At 40.0% G+C, this 26150-nt stretch overlaps 1 protein-coding gene across 1 annotated transcript in view; it reads right to left on the reverse strand.

Moving 5' to 3' along the window:
* Nucleotides 1-26150, reverse strand: part of celf2 (cugbp, Elav-like family member 2) — a 230866-nt gene that overhangs the window by 27348 nt on the left and 177368 nt on the right. The window contains exons 5-7 of the mRNA XM_062443372.1: nucleotides 25105-25153; nucleotides 16308-16442; nucleotides 7555-7634 (exon numbers count right to left, since the gene is read on the reverse strand). Coding sequence (XP_062299356.1) covers nucleotides 7555-7634; nucleotides 16308-16442; nucleotides 25105-25153 — 264 coding nt within the window. The remainder of the gene's footprint in view (nucleotides 1-7554; nucleotides 7635-16307; nucleotides 16443-25104; nucleotides 25154-26150) is intronic.

Below are 26150 nucleotides of genomic sequence, written 5' to 3' on the forward strand. Positions count from 1 at the left end.
GCTGACACCCAGCGAGCAAGGGGAAATGCAGCCCAGAATGAGAGTCCTGCCCTGGGAGAGGGGGGCCGAGGTCCAGGGGCCTTTACGTACGTCTCCCTGAAAACTAGCTGCACTTTAAAGCAACACATTGAGGTTCTAATGCGACTGGCCTGCCGGTCAACTTTGGCCCTTAAATGATGAGAACATGTGGTGGTAAAAGTGGCAGCTTCTGCCATCTGCTGCTTCCGCTCAGAGAAACAAATCACCATTGATTTTACTTCAGGGGGATTTTTAATAATTCATCATAGATTAGTAATAGCTTGAACTGTCATATATCAAACAGTGTCTGACTGTAGAGCTAATGAGCCAAAAAGTGATATGAAACAAAAGAGTAAGGGAAGCCATGCGTTTCCACATTGTGATTTTTTTTTCTACACACAGTTTTAATCCTTACTTTTAGCTTTACTTTGTGTGTTTAATAAAATCAACCTCTTTTTTTAAGATTATGGGGAATGACAGCAAAGTCCATTATACGGCATGCACAGTAACCATTCGGCTACCAAAACGCTCCTTCAAACACCATTTTAACTGTATTTATGGTCTGCACTTTTTTCAGAAATAGCTATTAAAGGTGCAGTGTGTAGAATTTAGTGGCAGGACGGACTTGGTAGTAACGGAATAAAATACTTAAAAGTATATGTTAATTGGTGTTTAATCACCTGAAAATAAGATTGGTTGTGTTTTCTGTAGCTTAGAATGAGTCATTTATATCTACATAGGGAGCACAGGTCCTCTTCCACTGAGCCTACTATGTTGCATCATCATCATCATCATCATCATCATCATCATCATCATCATCATCATCATCATCATCATCATCATGTACAGTAGCCCAGAACGGACAAACCAAACACTGGATCTAGATAGGCAAGGCAGCTTTATTTATATAGCATATTTCATACACAGTGGCAACTCAGTGGTAGCCTTTGCCATTTTTTGTGAGTTTCGCAGCCACTGTAGGCTCCCCTTCACACTTGGAAGAGGAGGAGGAAGTGGAGTTATATTTATTTGATTGCAATCTGCAACTTCACCGCTCGATGCCACCAAATTGCCGCTGGATTCAAATTGCCTTGATTCTTAGGAAACAATACGACATGTAATCCAGCAGCTTGCTTCACCACATTTTCAACATGCGAGCTGCGATTTGCAACATGAGAACACTTCCTCTTGTGTTCGTTTTTACACATTTAACTAGTCAAAAATAACAATACACTTTTGACCTATGCACGAGCATGTACTGTATGAGGAAAGTCGGACACACAGATTGATGCACGATTGAACGCGAGTGACAATCTTTATGGAAAGCTCCACAGGTAGTTTATTTATTTATTTTCATTGATACTAGCCTCTTACTGTTCACTTTCATAGCACCATATCGAAGCTGTATTGAGCTGCTGTTAATGCAAACTTAACATTTCCCGCTGCTTCAGTTTTACTGTGGAGTAGACACAGGTAACACTGTTAGCGCTGGTAGTGATTGCTCCTCAAAAATAAATCTACAAAACAAGACAACTGTAATTTTCTGCATGTTTTTTGTCAGTTTTACTGTCAGGAGTAATGGGCCTGGGTGCAATTATACCTCATGCTGTGTAAAAACTTTTGAACACAAGAAAGAAGAGGACAACATGATGACTTCACCTCCCAATGGGCACCGAAATCGTGTTAACATTTAAGAACACACAAAAATGTATTAATAACAAACCACTACTATTATCCAACATGAGAATACTAATTTATAGAGTAAACAATATGTTGCTATTTTGCTTTAGATGTTTTTTTTTGGATGGAACATGTCTTTAACTCGCTGTTGGTGGTGCAGCACTGATTTATTTTTGAAACTATTTCAGGAGAGATTTTTTAGCTGCAGACATTCTCCCAACTTTCACTTTTTAAGAAGAAAAAAATAAAAAGTGCTTGGAGTCTCACAGGAACCTTTCTCACCGGGAGACGTTTCTACAGGGAAAACACTCCTTTCTGAAGTGTTATTTTTTACCTGTTTCTCACATTTTCAGATGAATCTCCGGCAGGAAAACGCCACACTTACATCGCATTTCTTCACAGCGTATATACGATCAAATTTGGATCATTTAAGTCTGACATAAGGTGGATTTTGATTTCATTCAGCAGGTAAAATGTCCCTCTTGAAACATTCTCCCCTGCAGTGCGAACACATATTTCATCTGTGTTTTATGTCTACTGTATTATATGTCAAACTGTGTGATGAGACATGTTTGACGACATCACCCCTGCACCTGTGATTGACAGATGGGTCTGCGTAGGTTGACATCCTTGACAGACAATTTATAGCCTAAAAATGATACTGCAGACAGAAAAAAATAAGCACCTGGCTTAATTATGGTATCCAAATTTATAATTATGTAATTGCACCATATGGAACATGCTGTCATGCTGTGAAAATACACCTCAGCACCTGCTTTAGCCTGTGATTTCACCTCCAAACACTGTCCAAACTCAGAAAACTTTATATAGAAGTTACAGACTTGTGATCGACTTAACCAGGAGTTCAGTCACTTAATAACCCTGACTCCGCTCTCTTCTTTGCCAACTCTATGAGACAAGCGTGAAGAGAACATTACACATCACTTCCCCCTCTAAAAAATGCTTAAGATGCGCACACACACACACACACACGCAAACTGAACTTATAAGCTCCGGTCCGTTTACCTTGAAAATCAATCTCTCATAGATTTCAAGAGAGTTTATGTGCTCTGAACCGTCTCCATCTCATTTATTTATCACTCAACGCATCGCCTTTAAATGTCAGAGCATGTGATATTCCACGACTAATAGGAAAACACGAGCATGAAGGAAGTGAACTGAAGGAATTTGCACGCCACAAGTCTAAGTTCTTCTCGGTGCAGGTTTTTTTTTAAAAGCTTGTCATCCGCACAAAACACGTTACGCACAAAAGCCTCGAATGATGAGTCTACTGAGTCAAGAGGAGGAACTTTTGTCTCCACTTTGGTTTCCCTATTAGATTTTATTGATCTGATTTTAATCTTTAAATTTGTTGTTACTTTTAATGATAAGTATGGTGTTATGCCATATATAAAGCACTTTGAATGTGCTACTGTATATAAAATGTGCTAATGCTGGTAATGTGGTAATGCTTTGCTTTGGCCAGTTTAACACACTCCTGAGGACACTGGAAGACCTCATTAAGGAGAAGTGGAGCAATTACAATCCAGATAAATATACTCTGTGTTCATTAATAAATACAAACTTTGCCACATTTTTAAAGAAATATTTGATCACACCATTGCTAATTTCATCATGCATGTATAAGCTGCAGTCCTTACTCGTGACAACAACATCCCAAACAGTTATATTAAAAGATATATAGCTCCATTTCTGTCTGATTAGCTGTAGCAACAACAGACTCTTAATTTGCACACTAAAATCTGCACTTTTTTACACTGCACTTTCACATTTAATCTTTTATTGTTGTATTGTTTTTTATTAAGTTAAAATGCCTGTGTTTTTAGTCTAGTCTTTGCACTTTGATCCCAGAGAAACATGCATAAATTAACAGATTAGATTGACTGATTTGATATATGCAATGCCCCAGTTACCATGACGATAAGTATATATCACAGAGGATATACAGTATATATCAACACACACACACACACACACACACTCAGTTGGCATTTTACTGACAGTAATGTGTCTTCTTTTAGATCATATTTAAGTCATTGCAGGTAGACTAAATAACAGAAACACCTCTCAGTATAACACAATACATCTAAACAAACTTCAGCCTCTAAAATGACCATAAAGTTGAACCATTACCTCTCAACTTTAGCTCAAATGTACCATTATAAGCTTTATGAATGTAGGATTTAATGCATTACGCTAGGTGTTATCTAATACTGGAAACTGGGACACCGATATATGGACGTAAATACACAATCTTTTGTCAGATGAGACGTAGTGTAAAAGCGCTTTGAGTGGTCAAAATAAAGACCATAAAAGCGCTATATAAGTACAGTCCATTTACCATTTACCATGGGACAAAAAAAAAACCCCCAGCAAATTGAAGCTGTTTCCTTTTGTGTAGTAAATCTGAGGTTGCATTCAGTCATTTTTACACTCATACAACTGACTTGCAAATGCTTTACATCACACTGGCTACAACTCCCTCTCTTTATGTGGCTGCGGCTCAGGGGGTAGCGGGGTCCATCCACTAATCAAAAGGTTGGTGGTCTGATCGTCGGCTCTTCCACAGTCCGCGTGTCAAAGTATCCTCAGCCAAGATACTGAACCCCAAATTGCTCCCAATTGCTGTATGATTGTGTGTGTGTTTATGGGTGAGTGAGCATTAGAAACACTGTAAAGCACTTTGGATAAAAAGCGCTATATTGCTCCCGATGAGCAGGTTGGCACCAAACTCGCCAGCCTCTGCCATCAGTGTGTAGGAATGTGTGTGTGTGTGTGTGTGTGAATGGTCAGTAGACTGTCTAGAAAAGTCAGTTTACCATTTAAAAACATATGGGATCATTCATCCTTATATGAATCAGCCTCTGATTAACCTAATCTAATATTTCTCTTTCCACTATCACTCCTTCTGTATCTGTCTTCTCTCTTCAGTGAAGCTGACAGATGTGTTTGTTCGCTCTTTAAACAGACACACACTGTTTTTTCTCATGCTCTACTTAAGCTCTTGTCTAAATGCGCTTGAACAATTGTGCATTTATGGTTTGGGGTTTGTAAATGTGTATGTGTGTGTGTGTGTGTGTGTGTGTGTGTGTGTGTGTGTGTGTGTGTGTGTGTGTGTGTGTGTGTGCATCGAGGACAGGATAATGTGCAACGTGGGTCTCCAGTGTCATGTGGGGGAAAAAAAGGGAAAGAGAGAGAGAAGGCGGAAACAGAAATCAGTGTTGATGGGATGTGGCACAGGAGGGAGCTGAGAGCTAAATGAGTTTTTATAAAGGGAGTGAATAATGTAAAGCACAAATCAACACAAATACAACACAATGAAGCCGACCCACTTCTCCTCTGCATCGTGAACGCCTGTGTGTCTTTAGTGGTTCGACAGTGAATTACCTGTCTCGCTCATATCGCCTTTCATTATGGCCTGACATTCACTGTGCACGTGTGTGTGTGTGTGTGTGTGTGTGTGTGTGCCAGTATGTGTGTACCTGAATGTCACAGCGTAATGAGAATGGATATGACAGTGACAGGGCCATCAACGAATGCAGCGCCCGGGCTGCTCTCTCCCTTTTCTCCTTGTGACATGTGGCGCGTACGTGCCGAAAAAACACACACACACACACAAGCACACACACACACATACACAATCTTGCTCTATCTAAGACAGTGGGGTGCAATTGAGCCAAGACAATAACCAAACTCTATTTACCAGACCTCATTCCCTCATTCGGACACGAAGTAATTACTTTTAAATTGCAAAACTGAGGAACATTAACAAACGGATGCGGCAATTTAGGTCCGCCTGGGGCTAGACAGCTTGTTTTCAAATGGAAATTAAGGTATTTTGCCATTGTCCACTGCCATATCATCGTGTTATGGTTTAAGGCTTTTTTTTTTCTTCTTCTGTGTGCCTGATAAAAGCGAGAAACACTGGATGGACCATTGTGGCAGACGGCCGCTAAGAGCGAGGATAATTCTAGCTTAATACTAGCGCTGTCGGAGGAGAGTGTCACTTCCTCTTCTGAGAAAGACAGACATGCTGCTGCTGCTGCTGCTGCTCGGCCATATAAATCAACACGAACCCTTCACTGATATTCACAGTGACAACATAAACAGAAAAATCCCTACTCGTACACACACGTAGACAGACGGAGGGATCCACCCCCCCCCCCCCCCCCCCCCCCCCCCCGAGTCAGGGTCAGAGCACATCAATAGCAGTCATGATTATCATGATCAGCTCTAATGAGGGGGCTATGGGAGTGAACACCACTCGTTTTTCTTTCTTTTTTTCTCTCCCTTTAACACAGCCTGTTATTACCACGTTTTGACGCTGACTCACACACGTACACACATGTTGTATACCGTGTAATTCTCTCCCCAATCACAGTGCTGTCACCCTGCCCTGTCAGCGGGGCCTGACAACGTTGACAAGCGTGCCCCCACCCCCCAAAAAAAAACCCTAAGGAACACAAAGGAACTACTACTGGGTCTCCCATTACGGTGCTGCCTGGGTCGCTGTGCAGCTGATGAGGTCTGAAACAGCACCTGCACATTGTGGCTTTTATGTCAAAGGTGCTGCTTTTTTTTCTTCTTCTTTTGGTCACAATTTAGAGACATTGGCAAAACTTTGGAAATTTGTGACTGAAAAAAATGAAGGTGACAGCACTGATTTCATCACGAGCCAACAGAGAGGCGAAGACGAAATAAGTCTTTTTCAGACACTAACTTTCTCACATTGCTGACCTCTCTTATAAAGCTTTTAAAAGTTATGTCAAAGTTTGATATTGGCTTTGCTCAAACATAACAGGACTGTTGCAGATAGAGCAGCAGCACCTAAAACTGACCCGAGCCCTCTCTGTGTCCCATGTTCAAGACCCGACCCTGCAGAACCCAACCGGTGCTGCCGAATTCGAGATCTGAATCCGAAGAATACAGCTGTGCTCATTCATATCCATAAAATACTGAATATCTGATCCGTTAAACTCTCTTTCCCCTCTTCCTACTGTGATGCAACACATGTTATATATGGAAACAGACACATTTCTTAATAATCTAAAACTAAAAATAACCTAACTTGAACTCCACCTGAACTTTTGCATCCAAATGACCCAACTTATACTAGAAGGAGCTCTAACCCTCACTTCCACTCTATAAATAGTTTGTATAATATTTTATGCATTACTCTGCTTCTATAATATATAATTATAATCCTACAACTGCCGCTGCATCAAATCAAAGGGTCTAACGGTAGATGGTTTTTGTACATTGTTCAGATTTTTAACCCCTGTCAAGACAAATTTTTCATTTCAGGCACAAATAAATACAACCGACTTGACTGGAATAGACTCCCTAATAAATAAAATGCATCATTATTTCCACAGATTACAGGATCATGATGGTTTGATTTGTATTTTGTTGGCCATCGCTGTTATAATTTGATCTGTCTTTTTTGGACTTTTGGAAATAATTCAAAACTGAAAAACCTACAATAATAATATGATACATTTATTACACTCTAAAATGAGACAGTCTTATAATATCTCTCTGCGTATTAGCTTTGTGATGCTTTAGCCTTTATGTTTATGTGATGACATTCAATTCAGACTTAAGAGGTGTTGGAAGTGTGACAGAAATATTACTAGGTCCCTACCTTAGCGAGTGGTGAAGTCTTGACTTTTATGGACTTTTATGGAAATGTGACTCAGGAGCTTATTCAAACATGAGACATATTCAATTACCGGCACATTTTACAGAGTGTAGTGGATGTATAAAATGGAGCCAGAGAAGGAGAGAGAGAGAAAAAAGAAGAGAGAAGTTGAAGAAAGGGCAAGAGTACAGTACCTCCATAGTCTGAGACTGGTGCATGGCTTTGATTGCATTCTGTGCCATAGCTCTGGTGGAAAACGTGACAAACGCACATCCTGTAGGGAGGGAGGGGAAAGGGAGGGATGGAGGGACAGTGGAGGGGAAGAGGGAAGGAGGGGAGGGGGGGGATCAGAAGGGCAGGAGGGGAGGAGGAAGAGGAGGAGGAGGAGGGAAGACAAGAAAGAACAAAAACAAGACAAAAGGGTTGGACACGTCGTTGTTATAAAAAAACCCAAAACAGACCCAGAACATAGATTGATACAGAGAACAGCTCACAGGCAGACAACAGTGTTCTCAGTCGCTGTGGAAACAACGGCCAAAAAAAAGAAAAAAAGAAAAAGAAAAAACGAGCACAGTGTCATGACAACCACAAACCTATCCCCGACCCCGTCCCACCTCCTCCTCGAGTGTCCACAGCCACCGCGGGACATCTGACACAATCACCATCAGGGTTTTTTTTTTATTATTATCTAGTTTGGATTGGCTGTTGATGCCTTCCCCATCTCCCTCCTTCACTCTCTCCTCCTCCTCATCTCTTTTTTTGTCACCATCTTTGATTCTTTTCTCTTTTTTTTTTCTCCTCCACGTCTCGCTCCCACACACTGACCGAATTAGTCATACCTGAATTCACCTGCTCTCCCCTTTCAACAATTGAACAATGTAAATCAGTCTGAATTTGCATGAAAGCGATTCGAATTCATTTGGGCCTGTATTGTGCGCCTTATTGGGCGCCCTCTTTCTCTCTTTTGTCAAACAGGAAAGTGATGGTAGCGATGGTGGCGGCGATGGTGGTGGCGGGGCGGGGTGGCGAGTTGCGACAAAATATCTGCAGGGGCTCAGGAAGACGGGAACGAGATAGTAAATCACATTAATTCAGTCCACAGACAGACGAAGAAGAAGAAGGAGAAGGAGAGAGGAAGAAGAGACGGAGAGAGGTGTGGTCGTCATCCTACGTGACTGACGCTGATTTTAGCCAATCAAGATTAGATGCAGGCCATTTAAGGGGGGAGGGGGGGTTTATTGGTTGTTTGCAACCTTTTTTTTGGGTGATGCAAGGTTGTGTTTTTCTGGCTGGTTAGGGAGTGATTAGAGGAGATAATGTGAGAAGTGCTTCAACAACCCCCCAGGCTAATAATATGCTAACAAACTCACCAAGCCATGTTAGCGCAGCCAGGCCTGAACTGATTACACACATGCTCACACATGCTCACACACACACACACACACACACACACACACACACGTCAGGTTTGGATGGCTGACTCGTGGCTTGGCTACAGACAATAGCCGAGGTCATCAGATAGACTCTCCCTGGCTATGTGAGGATGGGATGAGAGTTTAAAAGATAGGTGTTAGGAAGGATGGATGGAGGGATGGATAGAGGGATAATGCAACAGGGAGCAAAAGCGATTGTGAAAATGAAGGAGGAGACGTGTTGAGGAATAGATGCGATCATTGTCCTCTTGCACCTCTATCAGACTCCGGCTGTTGCTGAGAGTGACGGATTGGTCAGTTTCTCTCCTGTTTAAATCCACTATCATGCACCAAGGCTTTCCCTGAGATCTTGTTCATTTCTCATTTTTTGTACGTCCACTCTGTCTCCTAGAAATTATGTTTATTTACAACTAAATCGTTTTTTTTCCAATCATGTTGCACTGGCAAACATAATGGCTCCCTGGATTATGTTTACAGGTAGTGAACGAAGCGCTACATTAATATATCTGCAGTTGGAGGAAGAAGGTCGGGATGGATTTTAGGCATTGAACTAGATACAGGGAGAAACCCGCAGGCTGAATCAGAGCTGCGTTCACTTTCATTTGCAACGTTTTGACCAACTACAGATCTTTTTTTTTTTTTGTTGCCTGAGGAAGACCTGTAGTTGGTGTAAATCTTGCAAGTAAAAGTAAATACAGCTTTGATCAGTGTGTGAGTGTCAACAAAAGCACTTACTGAAATACTCAAGTGTTGGGGATTACATTAAATTACAGTTACTTATGAAAATGTTGATGATTATAAAGGATGTTACATCCTCATTTTTTAATATTTAACATGTTACTGAATACATATATTGCTGTTTTTAACTCTTTAAAATCAATTTTTAAAAAAATGTAGTAAATAAATCATGACGTGGGCTTATTTGGAGCACACATGGGCTTAAATGGAGTCACAGTACCAATTAAACCCACTTTATTCATCAAATATCTTTATTTTATATTCCAAAATCTACATGAACTAATGAATACATTTTCAAATGAGAGATAAATGTTGATTTATAAGAAATGATCTCCCTTATAAATCATGTCAGTATCCATGAAAAACACCTGGACTTAGATTTTGGTGCTTAATGGGAACATTTACCCTAACAGCTGATCTTAGGTCTTAGGAAGGAAGGAAGGAAGGAAGGAAGGAAGGAAGGAAGGAAGGAAGGAAGGAAGGAAGGAAGGAAGGAAGGAAGGACAGATGGAGTGAACATTTAACCTAACAGCTGAAAACATTGGTTAGAAAATTTGAAGTCATCAAATGTAATAAGTTACATTACTTTGATTAAGTAATTAAAATAGTTACATTACTTATTACATTTTAAATAGAGTAACTAGTAATCTGTAACCTATTATATTTCTGTCTTAACCACAGAAAGTTGCCAAAATGTTCTCATTATATTGACAAAAAATTCAACTAGCATTACATTTCTAGCAAAACATGCCTGATAAAAGTCTTAAAAAGAAAAGCATTGTTTTTGTTTTGTCTTCATACACTTTAAATGACCCATGTTTCGCTGTTGTTTTCTTGACAACCGACCTCTTGTGGCTGTGCGTATAAAGTCTTTCCTCTCTCAGAAGCAAAAGTAGAAGTGACATGACATTGTTTTAATGGCACCAAACCCTCTTGGGGAGTAGTTCGTAGTAGTATGTGGTTGGAATGTTTCGGTGCACAAGGCATCTAACTTTCATTTGTCAACCTTTCTCTTATCAAATGCCAACGTTTGTGTATTTTAACCATGTCCACAGTCTTTCTATACATTTAAAAATATAGTATTAGTCGCCTAAATTCAACCAAAGATCAGCCAATGGGGCCATTAGGTGAGAAATGTCCATATGGACTGTTTCAGACAGTAGGGATGATGCCAGATCATAAAGTTTTCATATAGGTCATTTTGTCTTTTAGCTATGAAGATTTGTTGAAACTTAGCCATAAAAAAAACCCTATTTTATTTCGCAGGCCGACTTGACAAGTTTTTCTTGATAAAAGAGATGAGAAAGTGGAAAATAAAGCACAGGCCAGCACGTAGTAATGAGTCTTGGCTGCTAAATCCGTAACATCTTTTAAATCAACTCCATCAAGCAAAAATAGGAGGCGATGTACAGATAAGTTAATCTCAGGCTGTCAAACTGATATCTAGGGTATTCAATGTCAAAAAGATTGTTGCTTTTAGCTTTAGATCTCCTTTTTTAAATCTATTTTAACGTCCTTGGCAACTGTACGTTATAGTTTACTCACCTTTTATACAAAAATACCTCACTGACTTAACTTTACAGAGGCGAGAAAGTAATATAATGAGACTGAAGGTTATCAGATTCTCTAGCGCTGACCTAGTAAACATTTTTTATGTGTCCTTTACAGTGCCAGTGCTGCTGTGCTAGCTGTGTGTTTTACTGTAGATAGGACATTTTGAAAAAAAGGGGGTCATTTTTTTCCCCCAACTGATTCAGGGGACTGTCTATTTTAGATGGCCCACAATCTGTCATTTAACTGCTTATTTTCCAGGAGGTTGCCCCATCCTCTGCTGCCCCAGAAATGCATCAGTTCTGGCGGTGGGGGCTTCCATTTGGGTTAGCCCTCCAGACTGGTCTTTATAAGGGCCTAGATCTATTTATAAACGTGTCCGCTACACCGTCATTGGTTGCCATCTAATGGAAACTCCAGGGTCTCTCTCCAATTAGAAGACAAGTTTTTAATTTGTCTATTTTTAGCCGGTTTCTGCTGGTTGATCCCATTGATGCCTCTAAATAAAGACCTCCTCCGTGCCTCAGCATTGATTCATTAAAGCCAAAAGCTGATAATAATAATAATAATAATAAAAATGCTTTCTGGCCGGTTGTTGCGTGTCTTATTCTTCACGGCAGGCTCACGCACTAAAAATACCTCGCGGGCCGCATTCTGTCATCAGTGGAGAACCAAACAGTCCTTTAATGAAAGTAGGGTAGCTCCCCAGGCCCAGCCATCCACTGGTGGTGTGATCCATATTTTATTAATAGCGGGATGGCAGAGCGCTCTTCTGATTGATACTGCGGTTTAATAGGAGCTCAGCAGCACAGCTAGGTGGGACTCAGAGCCCCTGGGACTGCAGGCATGCTGAAATCCTTAAAGGCCTATTTATTTCCAACCTGGTTGAGGCTGTTTATTTACTAGCCAGCATGAAACTAGACTACCAGCATTTCCTGTTTGACTTGCGTCAGCCGTTAAGTGGTTTATATTAGTTCTACAGAAAACGAGGATTTGGCCATCGAGTCTTGAAATATTCATGAGGACAAAAGAGAGAAGCTGAAAAGGGGATGGAAGAAGGAAATGGGCAAGGGAGGGAAGGAGGCCAGTGTGGGATGTCTGGTAAAAAAAAAAAGAGGACAAATTGATGCAAGAGAGGATTCTAGGACAGCCAGGGTTGAATAGATAGATACAAGGAAGGGTGGTGCTGTTTGGAGAAGGAAAGGAACATGGTAGTTTGAAGGGTTTGTTTGCTTGTTTGAGGCAAAGACCGGATCTAGATAGAGAGACAACCTTTAAGAACGAGAGAGAGAGAGAGTAAGAGAGAGAGAGAGAGAGAGAGAGAGAGAGAGAGAGAGAGAGAGAGAGAGAGAGAGAGGTAAGAGAGAAGGTACATTGAGAAAATAAGACTCAAGTCAACAATTAAACATCCATAACGTCTGACAACCACAGAAAAAAAAATATGACCGACAGTTCCACATCAAACCTGTATGACGATGACAGTGACAGCTCGAGTGACAGGAGGAGGAGGAGGAGGAATAGGAGGACAGAGAGTTTGGGTTTTAAAAGCCCCTCCATCTCCTCAGCACATAGAAACCACAAAGGGGGGGAGAGGGGAGGGAGTGTAAGGGGGGAGGTAGGGAGTACTGGGGGTGGATGATGATGGTGGGTGGGTGTTTGAGGTGATGATGGAAAGGGTCTCCATGTTACTACGAAAGGTTATTTATAGAGGTAGAATAGTTGAGATTGGATCGATCATTAAGGTGACTGATTTATGGTCGAGTACTTGCCAAACCTGGTCATACGCTGAGTTTATGATCCACTGAAATGCTGACTTGAAGCAGTTATACTCAACTCAGAGCACATCAGTCAGGTGTCAACCAAATCAATCGGTTTGACACCTCGTTAATAGGCCTGTTTCTGGTTTCTTAACAAGGCCTGGAGCTCTTTGTAATCTAGCCGCAAATTGCACCGATTACATGAAGCAAACATGCTATGAGTACATGAGTCGAAAGCTTGCTTCCACCCATATGTGTGTGTGTGAGTGTGTGTGTGTGTGTGTGTGTGTGTGTGTGTGTGTGTGTGTGTGTGTGTGTGTGCTGGCAACTCAAACCCTTCTTCAAATCAAGTGAAGCAGCGACTTTTAGCTTTTGAGATGTCGCCACATTTGAGAGTCATGATCAAATTTGCTCCTGTGAGCACAGATTATTTGCTGTTGTTGCTCGGTGAGTTTGAAACAACCTCCCGCCAAGTTTCAGACGGGCTTTCTTTCTTCACCAATTATGTAAAGAAAATGAGAACCGGGCTGCATTACAAGGACTTCATGTGGCTTTTTTCAGTTATCATTATGGTTTGCCTGAAATTCTGATTTCTAGAGCTGGGCTTTAGGCTGCATTCGGACCAAATCCGGCAATCTGGCACTATGACGCACGGCTGAGCTTTGGGTGTGTTGGTGTGTAATTTGAGATACTGCTGAGACAATGAAAAATATGATCCAGGAAGTCAATTTGGAGATGCAGATTAATGCATTTAAGCATTTATAAGAAGCCAAAACACAGCACGGCAGTTTGTAATGCTCCCAAACTTTGGAAACGTTATCCCACTGCTGCTGTTTTATCTTTCACTGTGACGAAAGTGAGGGAAACAGTCGAATATGGCATTTATGTCAGAAAGTAATCCACCAGGAATCTGTGGTTGCTTGTAAGTAATTGGCCAGAGCAGCGTGAAGTCGGGTTGAGTTGATTCATGTTCAATATTTTGCAGTTTAAACGCACTGCCCCCATTCAAATGAATAGGAAAGGTGCCATTTTTTGACTATTGCTGTATTTGATCTAAATGCAGCTTTAGACCTCAATATGTTTTTTGGTACCGACTGAAATGTGTCAGTAGCATCGAGTATTGGATATGTCTTAACTTTTTTGATATGATCTTTCAGGATTAAAGAATAGGTTCACATTTTTCACGTTCAAGTTTCTAGTCAGGTGCTGACATTAACATTAAAAGGGTTTTTTTTCTCTCTCACTGTAATCATTCCTCCTGCTCATACTGACCATTTAAAGATCCTTTTCAAATGTAAGTGATGATAGGCAAAATCCACAGTTTTCATTTTGTTAAAAGTTGTACTTAACGTTTATCTAAACCTACTCTGATGTATCAGTAGCCTTGAGTTAGTCGAGTCAAGTGGATATCTTCCAAAGTTACTTTCTTTATAGTATACATTTCTCTCTTTGTGTTTCCCTGTTGAGCTGCAGTGAAACGATAGTAAAGAAATCTGTGAATTTAGCACAAAAAAAGGAATAATGTTGAAACATATAGTGACATATCTACTTGATTTGACAATTATGAATTGGTTCGAATAAACTTTTGAATCAGGAAAGAGGACTGTGGATCTTGTCCCACATTTACAACTTATCCTTTATTTAGAAAAAAACCTTTCATGGCTGAATTTAACATTTGAGAACTTCTACAAAGAGTTTTAAAGAAAAAAAACATGTTCATATTCCTCAAAGAAAAGGTATTATAGAAAGCACTGTTTTGGTATTGGTGCTGAGACTTTGGTATTTTTTATCATTAGATAAACATGTAATGTAATTTTAGCAATTTGCATCTACTTTCTTGTCTATTTTAAGTGTTCTATGGAAGAAAAAGTGTTAGGTGGTTGTCCGTGTGGTCGAAAAAATGTGAATTTCTATGTTTTCACTATTATTGGGTTTCATTTTTTTCCCAAATTGCATGTTTTTATGTTTTTTATTTCAAATTCTTACTGTTAAATGTTTGTTTTATGTAAAGCACATTGAGTTGCCATTGTGTATGAAATGCGCTATATAAATAAAGCTTCCTTGCCTTGCCTTGCCTATTTTCTCTTCTTTCTTTTCTGCAAAGTCCTTTGAAACTACTCATTTAAGATATCCTATAAGTGTATATTAGCTGAAGGATGACAGAGAAAACGCGGATCTTTTATGTAACTCTTTTCTTGATCAATTATATGGCTGCTATAACTTGGCTTTGAAAGTGAGTTTCCGCTACATGTAACATCGACATCTAAACATATGAATGCAACAAAGCAGCGGTTTGTCTCCTGATTTGGACTGCAGGTTCAAAAGAGTCCTCACCCTCACATTGGAAGTATCAACGGGTTTAGGCCTGGCTTACTGCGAGGCTAAACTGGAACGGCAGGGAAGGTGAAGGATATGAATGGAGGTTAGGAGGTCAGAGGAGGGAGGTGATCAGGGGGGCTGAGGCTGAGAGGGGGGGGGGGGGGGGGGGGAAGAGGGAGAGAGGGAAAGGAGATATATAGAGCGAAAAGTAGAAGCATGTATTCACAGTGGCCACGACAGCCTCTAGATGTCGCTCTAATTCACCGGTAGGTATCTACATCTTAACACAGCTCATTCTCTTCAAAACCTTGAAGAATGAAGTATTCACCATATACTTGAAGAAGCAGATGGTTGAAAACAGTTTCTGATACAATACTCTGAGTACACAGAATGAAATATAAAAGCTCAATTTCATTTTTCAAGATTAACAAAGAAAGTCTAAGGAAAAAAAAGTCATTATTTCTGATGGATTTCCAATTTACTGACAAAAAAATAGCAAAAATGAGGCATCAGCAGGTTGGTAAGTAGTTGGTTTAGTTGGTATTTTAGGTATGCTGGGTTGCATTAAAAAACTCATTCTACTGCCTGAAACTCGCCTTCATTAACCTACATAATCTGCACAGAGGATTCAACCTTATTTTAGGAGAAACACCTAAAATAAATCATAAACTTTGCAAGGCATCATCTATTTTCCAACGAGGGGACCAATCAAATGGGTTAAAAGACAAATCTGAAGGGCTACCAGATGATTAAACAGATACAGGATACAATGAAAAACATCTTTTCTATATGAAATTCTCTTTATATATAAGTTCAGTCTCTGATTATTCAATCTAATTGATCTGAAAAGGGGAAAATTACTCACTTTGTTGACTTAAACCTGAGTAGATATTGCTTTGTTTAAAGGTCACACAAGTTAATTTAATATAAAAAGTTGTTTATACTCAGAGAGAGACAGTCAGAAACTGTATTCAACCAGCTGCCTCTTGTCACACAGACGAGGTCAACACTTCCTTCAAGACTTTGAATCATGACACAAGTCCATACAATGAACGGCAGCAGCTTCTGGAGGCTGTCCTTGGTAATAAATATTCACATGAGGAGTGTTAACTTGTGGATGGAAGTGAGCCGGCGGAACGACACACACACCTCTGCTGAGTCCGTCGGGCCCTCGGAGGATCCGGCACTCCTCGATCTGTCCGAACGCGGAGAACATGACCCGGATGTCGTTCTCGTTGCACTTCTTTGACACCATGCCGATGAACAACTTCCTGTCTTCAACAGCTGCGGGGTCAAAAAGGAGAAAAGATAGAGAGGAAGAAGAAGAAAGAGAGTATGAATGGAGGATTTTACAAACTTTTTACAGCTTTCCAGCATTTCTACTGACAGCTTGAATCATCTGTAGTGCTGCTGATGTATTTTATATATCAATAGTACATTTTATGTCCAATATTTTCTCTGAGTTCTATAGCTATCTACTTCTTCTTGTCTTTGAATTGAAACTGAGAATTTTCATTGTGTTGAAACCTACAAGGTCTGCAGCTAATGAGTGTCTTCATACTGACTAATCTAATGTCAGAAAATGTTGAAAAATGTTGATCGCTGTTTCCTAAGGATCGAGATAACATCCTTAAATGTTTTGTTTTATCCCGACCAACAGTCCACAACCCAAAGATGCTCAGTTTACTGTCTGTTTTAACCTCTTAAACTTCACAAAAACACCAGCGTCCATGGACGACATTACTATCATTCAGCAGCTGTAGTTCTTCAGGAAAAGGCCTAAATACCGCTCCAAAGTTAAGCTAAATTTTGGCAAGGGAAAATCCGATATAGCCATTTTCAAAGGAGTCTCTCCCTCTCACCTTGATATATATCTGAATGAAAATGGATTCTATGGTTACCCAAAAGTCTCCCCTTTACATAAATGCCCACTTTATGCCAATCTCATGCAGTTTTGGGTAAAAACCATGCATCTTTTTGTTGAAAATATGCAGTTAATTGTGGCTTCCATATTTCCATGTGTGATGATGTTAGTCTCCACAGTAGCCATTATATTGTACTGAGACCATTTTAAAAACTTGACTTCATATTATAAACTGACTTATTGTGACCTTTAGGATAATCACAGCCTCATGAAACTTTGTAACCACAAACTGCACATCTTGGGCTTTCAGAGGATTTATGGCTTTCCTTTCTTTTCTGAGGAATTTCCTGAATAGAAGTGCTCGCCATCCAGTTGCTGAAGAATGCAATTCCTACAGAAATCTCTAAATGTAAAAAGTTTTTAATACCAAATCACAAGATGATTTCTATCTATGGTGTTCCTCGAGGTCTTGGTGTCTTAATGTGGTATTTTGGAGGGATTTTTGATCATTTTCATCAGTTCTTGATTGGTCAAAAATGGTTCAATCCTGCACCTGTGGAACAGATGTTATCAACCCAGAAATTGCTTAAAAAAACATAATTGAGCATCATAATTTCATCATAATGTTCTAAGCCCTCATACACTTCAAACTCAACAAAATTGAATAGGCTCCTAACCATAACACAAAGTTTATTACAGATTCATGACAAGAAAAACTTGACACACAAAGCAGACCTGCTATCTCCCCATAAAGACCCCAACCCTCCCTCACCATAAAAAGACAAAAATGGATGTATGGTAGAGAGGAGGGGAGTGGAAAAGGTTAAGAAATGACTCAAAATGATTAATTGATTATCAAAATACTTGGAAGTTAATTTAATAGTTGGCAGCTAATTAATTAATCGACTAATCGTTGCAGCTCTTGAACGCACCGCCTCTAAAGCAACGACACTTGACACGATCAACTTCATGCCGAAACGAAAGAAAAAGAACAAAGAAAAAGAACAAAGACCGGAGAGAAATGAACAGAAGAAAAATGACAATAAGAGCTTCGACAGAAACAGAAAAAAACACAGAAAATGAAATGTGGGAAAAATGGAACGAGACAGAACAAACCGGGCAATCAAAAGAATCAGTCAAAAGAAAGAAGGAAAGAAAGAAAAGAGACAGTGGGGGAGAGAAATGAAGACAGACAGAGTTCATGTATTTCATCATGCCATCTGCGACGCTCTGATCAATGTCTCATTATCACTTCAACACCGACTGCTCGCTGAGACTCTCCAGCTTGTCCTCTCTCACCCTCTTCCTCCCTCTCCACCTCTCCTTCTCTTCCTTCTCTATCCTCCTCCTCATCTCTCCCTCATGGATTCCTGTCTTTCTCCCCTCTCGCTGACACAATCCCTCACTTCTCTGGTGCAATCTCGAGGAATCTCAGCCAGGCTGCAAAGGTAATACGGTGAGAAAAACTTTTCGGCGGGGCGTTTTCGGTGTGTACGAGGGAGGTTAAGTGTGAATCAGGCTGAGAGCGAAAAAAATCCTCATCGTTCGCAGAAACAATACATGTGTGTGTGTGTGTGTGTGTTTATGTGTTCCCACCACCATTCAATGTAATGCTAATCCAATTCATTTTTAATGAGGAAACTGTCAGCTCTTACCGCGAGGCGAAAGAGATAAGCGGTCTGTTGCACTCTGGGAAATCAATAGCGCACTTGTTTATTTTGCTGTTTGAATTGTTTGTGTGTTTAAAAAACAAACCGTCGGGATAGGCTGCCAAGATAAGTGTTCTTTCAAATAGCTTTAACTCCTTTGTACACAGCATGCATGTCTGTGTGTTCTGTGTGTGTGTGTGTGTGTGTGTGTGTGTGTGTGTGTGCGCGCATCACTCCAGAGGAAGATTACCACAAGTCTAACAGCAATGTAATTAATTTACTCTGTGTCGATAGAAAAGAAAGAGAGGAGATATCGTTACAATTGACTGTTTCTGTTTTTTCGGACGAGGCGTGCAGGCGGGCGGGCGATAAGACTCATAAAGCCGGCTCTGGGATGATCTGGAGTCAGCTTTGAATTCTGGGATAAATTGGAGCAGAATTGGCTTCATGCTGAGCTTCTACACATTAAGAGCAGACAAAAAAAAAAAAAAAAGATTTCACCAAAAAAAAAGAAGGAGAAGAAGGAGAAGAAAAAAAACGGCACGAGATTTGACAATAATGTAATCTGGCTGTTATACTGTACATATCTTCGTCACTTTCTCTTCTTCCATCTCCTCCGCTGACTAAACTAATGAACCTCTGAGCAGCCATTCGTCACTGTTACAGCGACTCTAATGCTGAGTTTATTAAAGGTCATTACCATTAAGTGGATGGATATGTTACGTATGGCCTGCTTTATATTTTACCATTCTGGCTGCGAGTTGCTGCTGCTTTATTAAGTTCCACCACCGTTACCCCGACAGTTATGTCTTATAAAGTCGTATTTCGCCATATTTCAGTGGAGCGGATGATGGCTTTCATAAGGATTTCTCCCCTGCTTTGCTGGATACTGTCGTTTTATTGTATTCCTCCACAATGGACAGTGATATAGCAGGTGGCTTATGAAGCTACTTCATCGTCTGCGTGTCAACAATAAGGGCTCCTCCTGGATGTAAAAGTTATGGCAGATTCTCCTTTTAATATGTACACACATATACACACACACACACACACATACAGATGAAGCCACTAGAAATTTCCCCTGTTTCCGTGATGGCTCCTTGACCGCCCCTTGATAGGTCCTTGACTGGCCGATAATGGAAGCAGGGGGGAAATGCGATGACGTGTCAATGAGGCCCCGACTGGAAACGCCCCTAAACTGCCTGAGTGAAAACCAGTTGCAATGCTTCATTTTTCCACGGGGAGGCGCAGGTATTAGTGCAGGAGACCCGAGTTAGTTTTACACACTAATATAACTTGTATTTACTTCTATTCTTCTTCATAAAGTAGCCTTATACTATATGTTGTTGTTATTGTCACTGTATCGTCACTATGTGTCTGTGTAATGCTGCTGCTACACTATAATTTCCCAGCTTGGGATCAATAACGTATATCTATCTATCTATCTATCTATCTAATGAAGGGTGCAATATAGTTCAATCCATTAGAAGGATGCAATTGAAGCTGCTGTGCGCCGGTAAAACACAACACAGCCGATCAATTAACAAAACGCACTATGATTAAAAAGTGCAAGCTTGTTATTCTGAGTCATGCCTGTGTAGTATGCAGTACTAGATACTAGTGTAAAAAAGACTCCAGTAAAAGCAGACGTCCTGATTCAACTCTTTACTCCAGTAAAAGTAAGACTTAGTTTAATGACTTAGAAGTCGCCAAATGACTTACTTTAACGAATTTCGTTAGTTTATATAATGCAGATTTGTAAAATATTACGTTTATGAAGGTCACAGTCACTGACAATAAACTTAGCATTTCATAATTGTGGTAGCAGCGGTGCAGCAGATGTAATGAAGTCCACGCAGCACGCTGGATGCAAACTAATATTAAGCCTTTAGCCTTTTCATTATAATGTCCATGGACATAAACTGAGTTAATTCATTAGAAGGATGCAATTGAAGATACCGTACATTTTACAGGACCTCTGACAAATCATTGTCACTGTCAAAACAAAAAATAGCCCATGTGACATACCCCGTCTAGTGATTCAAAACAGGACGAGCTATTTACTGTAATACATAGTATTTCAATGGACGGTGTAAATAATGTAAATAATGTCACGACTATTTTACTACATATTTCTTACTATTATTGTTCTTATAGTTTTTTGTTTGTTCGTTTGTTTTTTTGTATTTATTATTTATTGTTCTTTATTCTTTTCTTATTGCTGCTATTATATTCTGACACTGATACTGGGTTTCCGTTATCCGGTAATTACAAAGTCAAAATGAAATGAAATGAAATGAATGACGTTGGCGCACAATGGTTTATGAATGGAGGGGGATCTCCCACTCGAGGCACCCCCCGACACGTCACTTTCTCGTAGCCAATCGTAAGCCCTGTTGAGACGGACTGGTTTACACAATCCTTCTCCTGTCGGATTACCTCCGAAATCATCATCCAGCGTGTCATTGTCAAAAGAAAGTAAAATAGATAAAACTTTGAACTCGCTTGAGAAAACACGTCTCTGTCCGTGCAGCTAACATTAACCTCAGCTCCAGTGAGTCTGTTCAATACTTTTATTTTATTGGCAATATGTTATAAAACATAATTGTTAAAATAATTTGATCATAATGAGAGCAGGCGTAATAGAGCCGTGGGAGGAAAAATTCAAAGGATTCACAGTTTGCCAGGAGACATGCACAGGTGTGGGGGGAGGGGGGCATTCGCTTTGAAAGACAATGGAACAGACTCCCAACCATCCCCCCAAACCCATCATCACCCCGCCAAATCCGCACTCCTTCTCAAAAAGTACTGTAGTTGCAACGGCCATGAACACTCTTGCGTGATTTGTGTGGCAATGGAACCAAATAGCCCATTAAGCCCAAACAAAAAGTTAAGCAATGATAATGCTAATAAAGTGGATGGGCTTACCTGACTTACAGCATGCACTGAATAGACCGGGGTTGGCTTGCACATTTTTCAACAATTCTACAATTCACAAATTAGCAGACGCTGAACTACTCATTCTCAGTTTTAGCACTCTGGCATAATTTGTGTGAGAATATTCAAACCAGCATCAAATGAAAGGTTAATCATCCTGTAAATTCCTTGTTTTTACGTTTGTTTCTAATTTCTCACTGTCAAATGTTTATTTTCATATAAATAAAGCTGCGTTGCCTTGTCTTACAGTCGTTTACGTTTTTCCATTTCGTATAATTGATCTGAGCCTAAAATTGAAATATGAAAAGCAATTTGTCTTTCTTTTTTGTGTTAGATTCAAAACAAATAACAAAATAATCAGTCAGTAGGCTATTTAATTTTTTGATTTGAAAATGTGTTCCGATTTTTTGCAGTATGAACTCTTGCCAAATCCTGTCACGCACACTTTGTTTCTCTTTCTAGCACAAACATCCCATTCATTTTCCTTTCTTCACTGCTAAACAATAAAAACACTCTTAAAATACTCTACAGGCAAACACACTTCCTGTTAACCAAGAGAACATCATTAAACACATATTAAACTAATGGCACATAGCAGAGAACCATAGAATTATCGGTCAAGATTTGATTTCCATCATTTAACAACCTGAAGGTTGTAAAGTCAGTTATTTTCGGGTTGTATGCATTTACTTAACAAAGTTATGAAAATGCAGCAGAGTTTTTCCGCTGAAAACATTATCAATAAGTAACTGCTACTGCAAAGACTCGAACCCAGGTCTCCCGCACTAATGACGGACACTCTGCCCTTTACGCCACCGCTCCGGTCCTATGTTATAACGTGTCTAACTGAGAAACTTACGCTTGTATGCATTCACTGAGGAAAGATTATGAAAATATAATACAACTTTCCCGCCAGAAATGTCTTTAGAACAAACATAAGATATGAAACCTTTCTAAATTCGCCCTTTTCTGTTGGCGTGGAAGATGAATACCCGCCATGTTTTCACGTTGTTATAGGCTACGTGTAGGGTGCAAATAGACACTCCGCATTTTTTATTCAAGATAGTCATGTATCTGTGTCTGCAAATTGTTTGCTCAGTCATGGTTTTCCTTGAAATTTAAAATATTTTTTCTAAGTTGTGGTGCGTGCATATAAAAAGTCAGTGGGTTACGTTAGGTAGTAAGTAAGTTTACTGGTTCGGATGACCAGTAAAAATTCATAGAATATGTGGGCTATTCTGTGACAGAAGCGCCATCACCTGGTCATACCCTGTATTACAATGAATAGGTGGGTTTACAGGAAAAGATAGACACGCCCAGGAGAAGGAGGGGGTTGCTTAGTCGGCTGGCAGCCGGCTGGGAGTCAGCTGCCATTCAGCTGGCTTTCAGCTTGAACGGGAACTTTCAAGGGGCTTCATCTGTACATACGGTAGCTGCATGTGGAAAACGCCTTTAAAATGTTCAAAAACACATTTAAAATGTACCTGAAACTGAGTTTAAAGGGTCATTTCATCCAATCATAGTTTATCCATTTTCATATTCGTGCCCAATTACTCAGCTTTAAGGGTCACTTCACCCAAATTGCAAAAAACACATATTTTCCTCACTTTGTGGTATTCTAGTCATGCAAATAGTTTCAAATAGATATTTGCTGCTGAGCTTTCTACAGCTCTTCCACCCTGAATAATCAACACACATCACGATTTCCATTGGAAATATGTTCCACCGAAAGGTAAAAAAAAACTGTCCACATTAAAGTCTCTGGATTATCCGAAGTAACCAGAATTTTTTTGGTGTCGAGTTTTTCAAATATAGTTTCTAAAAACATCAATTTATCTCCATTATATTTGTGTGTTCGCTGAAAGCTCAGCAGCAAACATCTTGAAATATCATCTAATGGATCAATTACCAAAATGCACCACAGAGGTCAGGAGCACCCTGAGCTGAAGCCTCATTTCACACTGAAAGAGCAAAATAGTCTGACTGAAGGAGCAGTCGGAACATTTACTTTAAGGTTGTAACATAAAAGAAGCCATCAAAGTAAGTGTCACATATTGTATAGAACATTTAAGCCTTGACTGCTTGTAATATGGGCTCACATTCTCCTAGAAAACATGACAAAAATGTGCTTACCGTCAAAGATGATGCTTTTAATGGACCTATACACATATAATTCAACCATGCATCAGCCTAGGATAAGAATATGATATAATAAATATTTTTAAATATCAATTTTTACAAGTTGAATGAAGTTAAGGCTGAGTAATTGAGCAGAATTAGACAATAGACAGTCCCCCTAAACTACATTAATGACTTGTCTTTTACTTTCCAAATCTACCTTGACTTAATGTGACTGAATCTAATGAACCTGACAAATTACACCAAATGTTATTGCTGTGTCAGGATAAAAAACAATTAAAACCTGATTGGCAGAACATAACAACAAAAATCAGACCTTGTAAAGCTCTCTTTAAAAAAGTACTTTAAATATTCTTTATCATATATTTATATATATTATATTTATAATATAATGTTAAGGTAACATTTTGCTAGGAAACTACAGAGTCCAGCTGTTTTAAGAAATTACTGATCCTTCCTTTAAAAAGTGAAACTATACATTAAGTTTCTTGTTTTTAAAGATTTACGACTTCAGTAGGAACGAGTGGGTTTGTGGCTGAGAGCCACAGAAAAGGCAGGGAAGTCATAAAGTATTTAGAGGTAGACTATCCCATTGTTGGTGTCACCTACTCACGGGATTTGTGGACAGTAAGACAAATATAGAATAACACCCGCCTCATCTTTAAAGACACGCTTATACCTCTACTGGTATATATATACGGTCCAACAGCTTCCTCGTTCGAATGAAAGGGAATAGGGGGCGAGGCCCGGGATAGGAAATCAATCCACAACTGGATCTGCAATATGTAGTTTGGAAATGGGGTGATCTGAGGACGGAGTGTGTGACAGTGCTTGTGTGTGTGTGTGTGTGTGTGTGTGCGTGCATGAGATATTAAGGGGAATGTGTGTGTGCGTGTGTGTGAGTGTGTGCAGCTTGTTTGTACGTGCGAGCAGACACAGGGGAAAGAGGCTGGTTCACTACGAGGCCAAAACGATTCAACTCTCACTGACCTCCTTTTCGAAGCACCTTAATAATTCATCACACATATAAAAATATAGTTATATACATCAGCAAACCCCCCCCCCCACACACACACACATACACACACAATTTCACTCTTTTTCTGTTCCTCTCTATGTGTCTACCCCCCCCCCCCCCTCCTCCCCACCCCACCCTTCACTCCCTCATCCCGTCTGCCCGTCAAGCAGCGAGAAAACACATAGCTGAGATAGCTATTACCAAGCAAATTCAAAAAGGCTATTGATTCATGAGTGTGTGATAGGCTATTGATGCAGCTGTGTGTATCTGTGTGTGTGTGTGTGTGTGTGTGTGTGTGTGTGTGTGTGTGTGTGTGTGTGTGTGTGTGTGCTCACTTACCATTAGATTTCTCACTGTCTGCAGGTTTCATCTGAATAGGGTGGTGCATCTGGTGAGGAGACAGAATAGAAAAAGAAGAACATATTAAATTCAAGACTCTCAAATGCATAATGCGCCTCACACATGATTTAATACGCATTAATTCACATACATGAGACAGACGATTTCATCTGCTTTGGTTTTTTTTCTATGCTAGATACAAATCTGCCGACACGCTAAACAACTTCAGTCCAGAGAGTGCCACATTTTCTAAAAATACCAGAACGAGAACAAGGAAGCCTGTTAGAGAGACCAAGAAAGAAAGCAAGCCAAACATTTCTGAACATCTTGTGCTTAAAACAGTTTAACTAGCCGGCTAACAACATGCAAGAGACAAATACATGGAAAGACTTCACGTTCACAAAGATAAGGGTTGAAATAACGCTGGCAAACATTCACAACTTGCTGAGATTAAAATTCTGAGTATAGAGAGATACACGCAACATTCCCCTCCCACAAAAATGCAGACTCATGTAGGTGCACTTGGTCATTTTGAGTTATCGTTGTAACCTTTAATTAGCGGGCGGCTGTGGCTCAAGAAGTAGAGCAGTTTGATCCTGGGCACCTCCACTCTGCATGTCTGAGTGTCCTTAGGCAAGAGACTGAACTGACGGCTATGCCCGTGGTGTGTGTGTGTGTGTGTGTGTGTGTGTGTGTGTGTGTATGCATTTGATTGGATGCTGGCTCTCTTGCATGGCAGCCTCTGGCATCGGTGTGTGAATGTTGACATGTATTGTAGAGCGCTTTGAGTGTTTGGAAGACTAGAAAAAAGGAGTTATGTAAGGGCAGTCCATTCACCATTAAATTTTGGGGTAGTTTATTCAGCTTTAGGTCAGATTTTATTGATGTTATTCTAGTCTGGGCACCCGCTGAAGTTGAGCTTAAGCTTCCTACTTATTGTGCTATAAAATATTCATTACCTGATAATCTGTCCCTTCATATTCTCCATCTGGGTTTGTGTTACTCCTCATTTCCCTGAGACCAACTTGTGGTCATAAAAGAGGAGT

The sequence above is a fragment of the Scomber scombrus genome, chromosome 22 (assembly GCF_963691925.1).
Source record: "Scomber scombrus chromosome 22, fScoSco1.1, whole genome shotgun sequence".
NCBI lineage: Eukaryota > Metazoa > Chordata > Actinopteri > Scombriformes > Scombridae > Scomber > Scomber scombrus.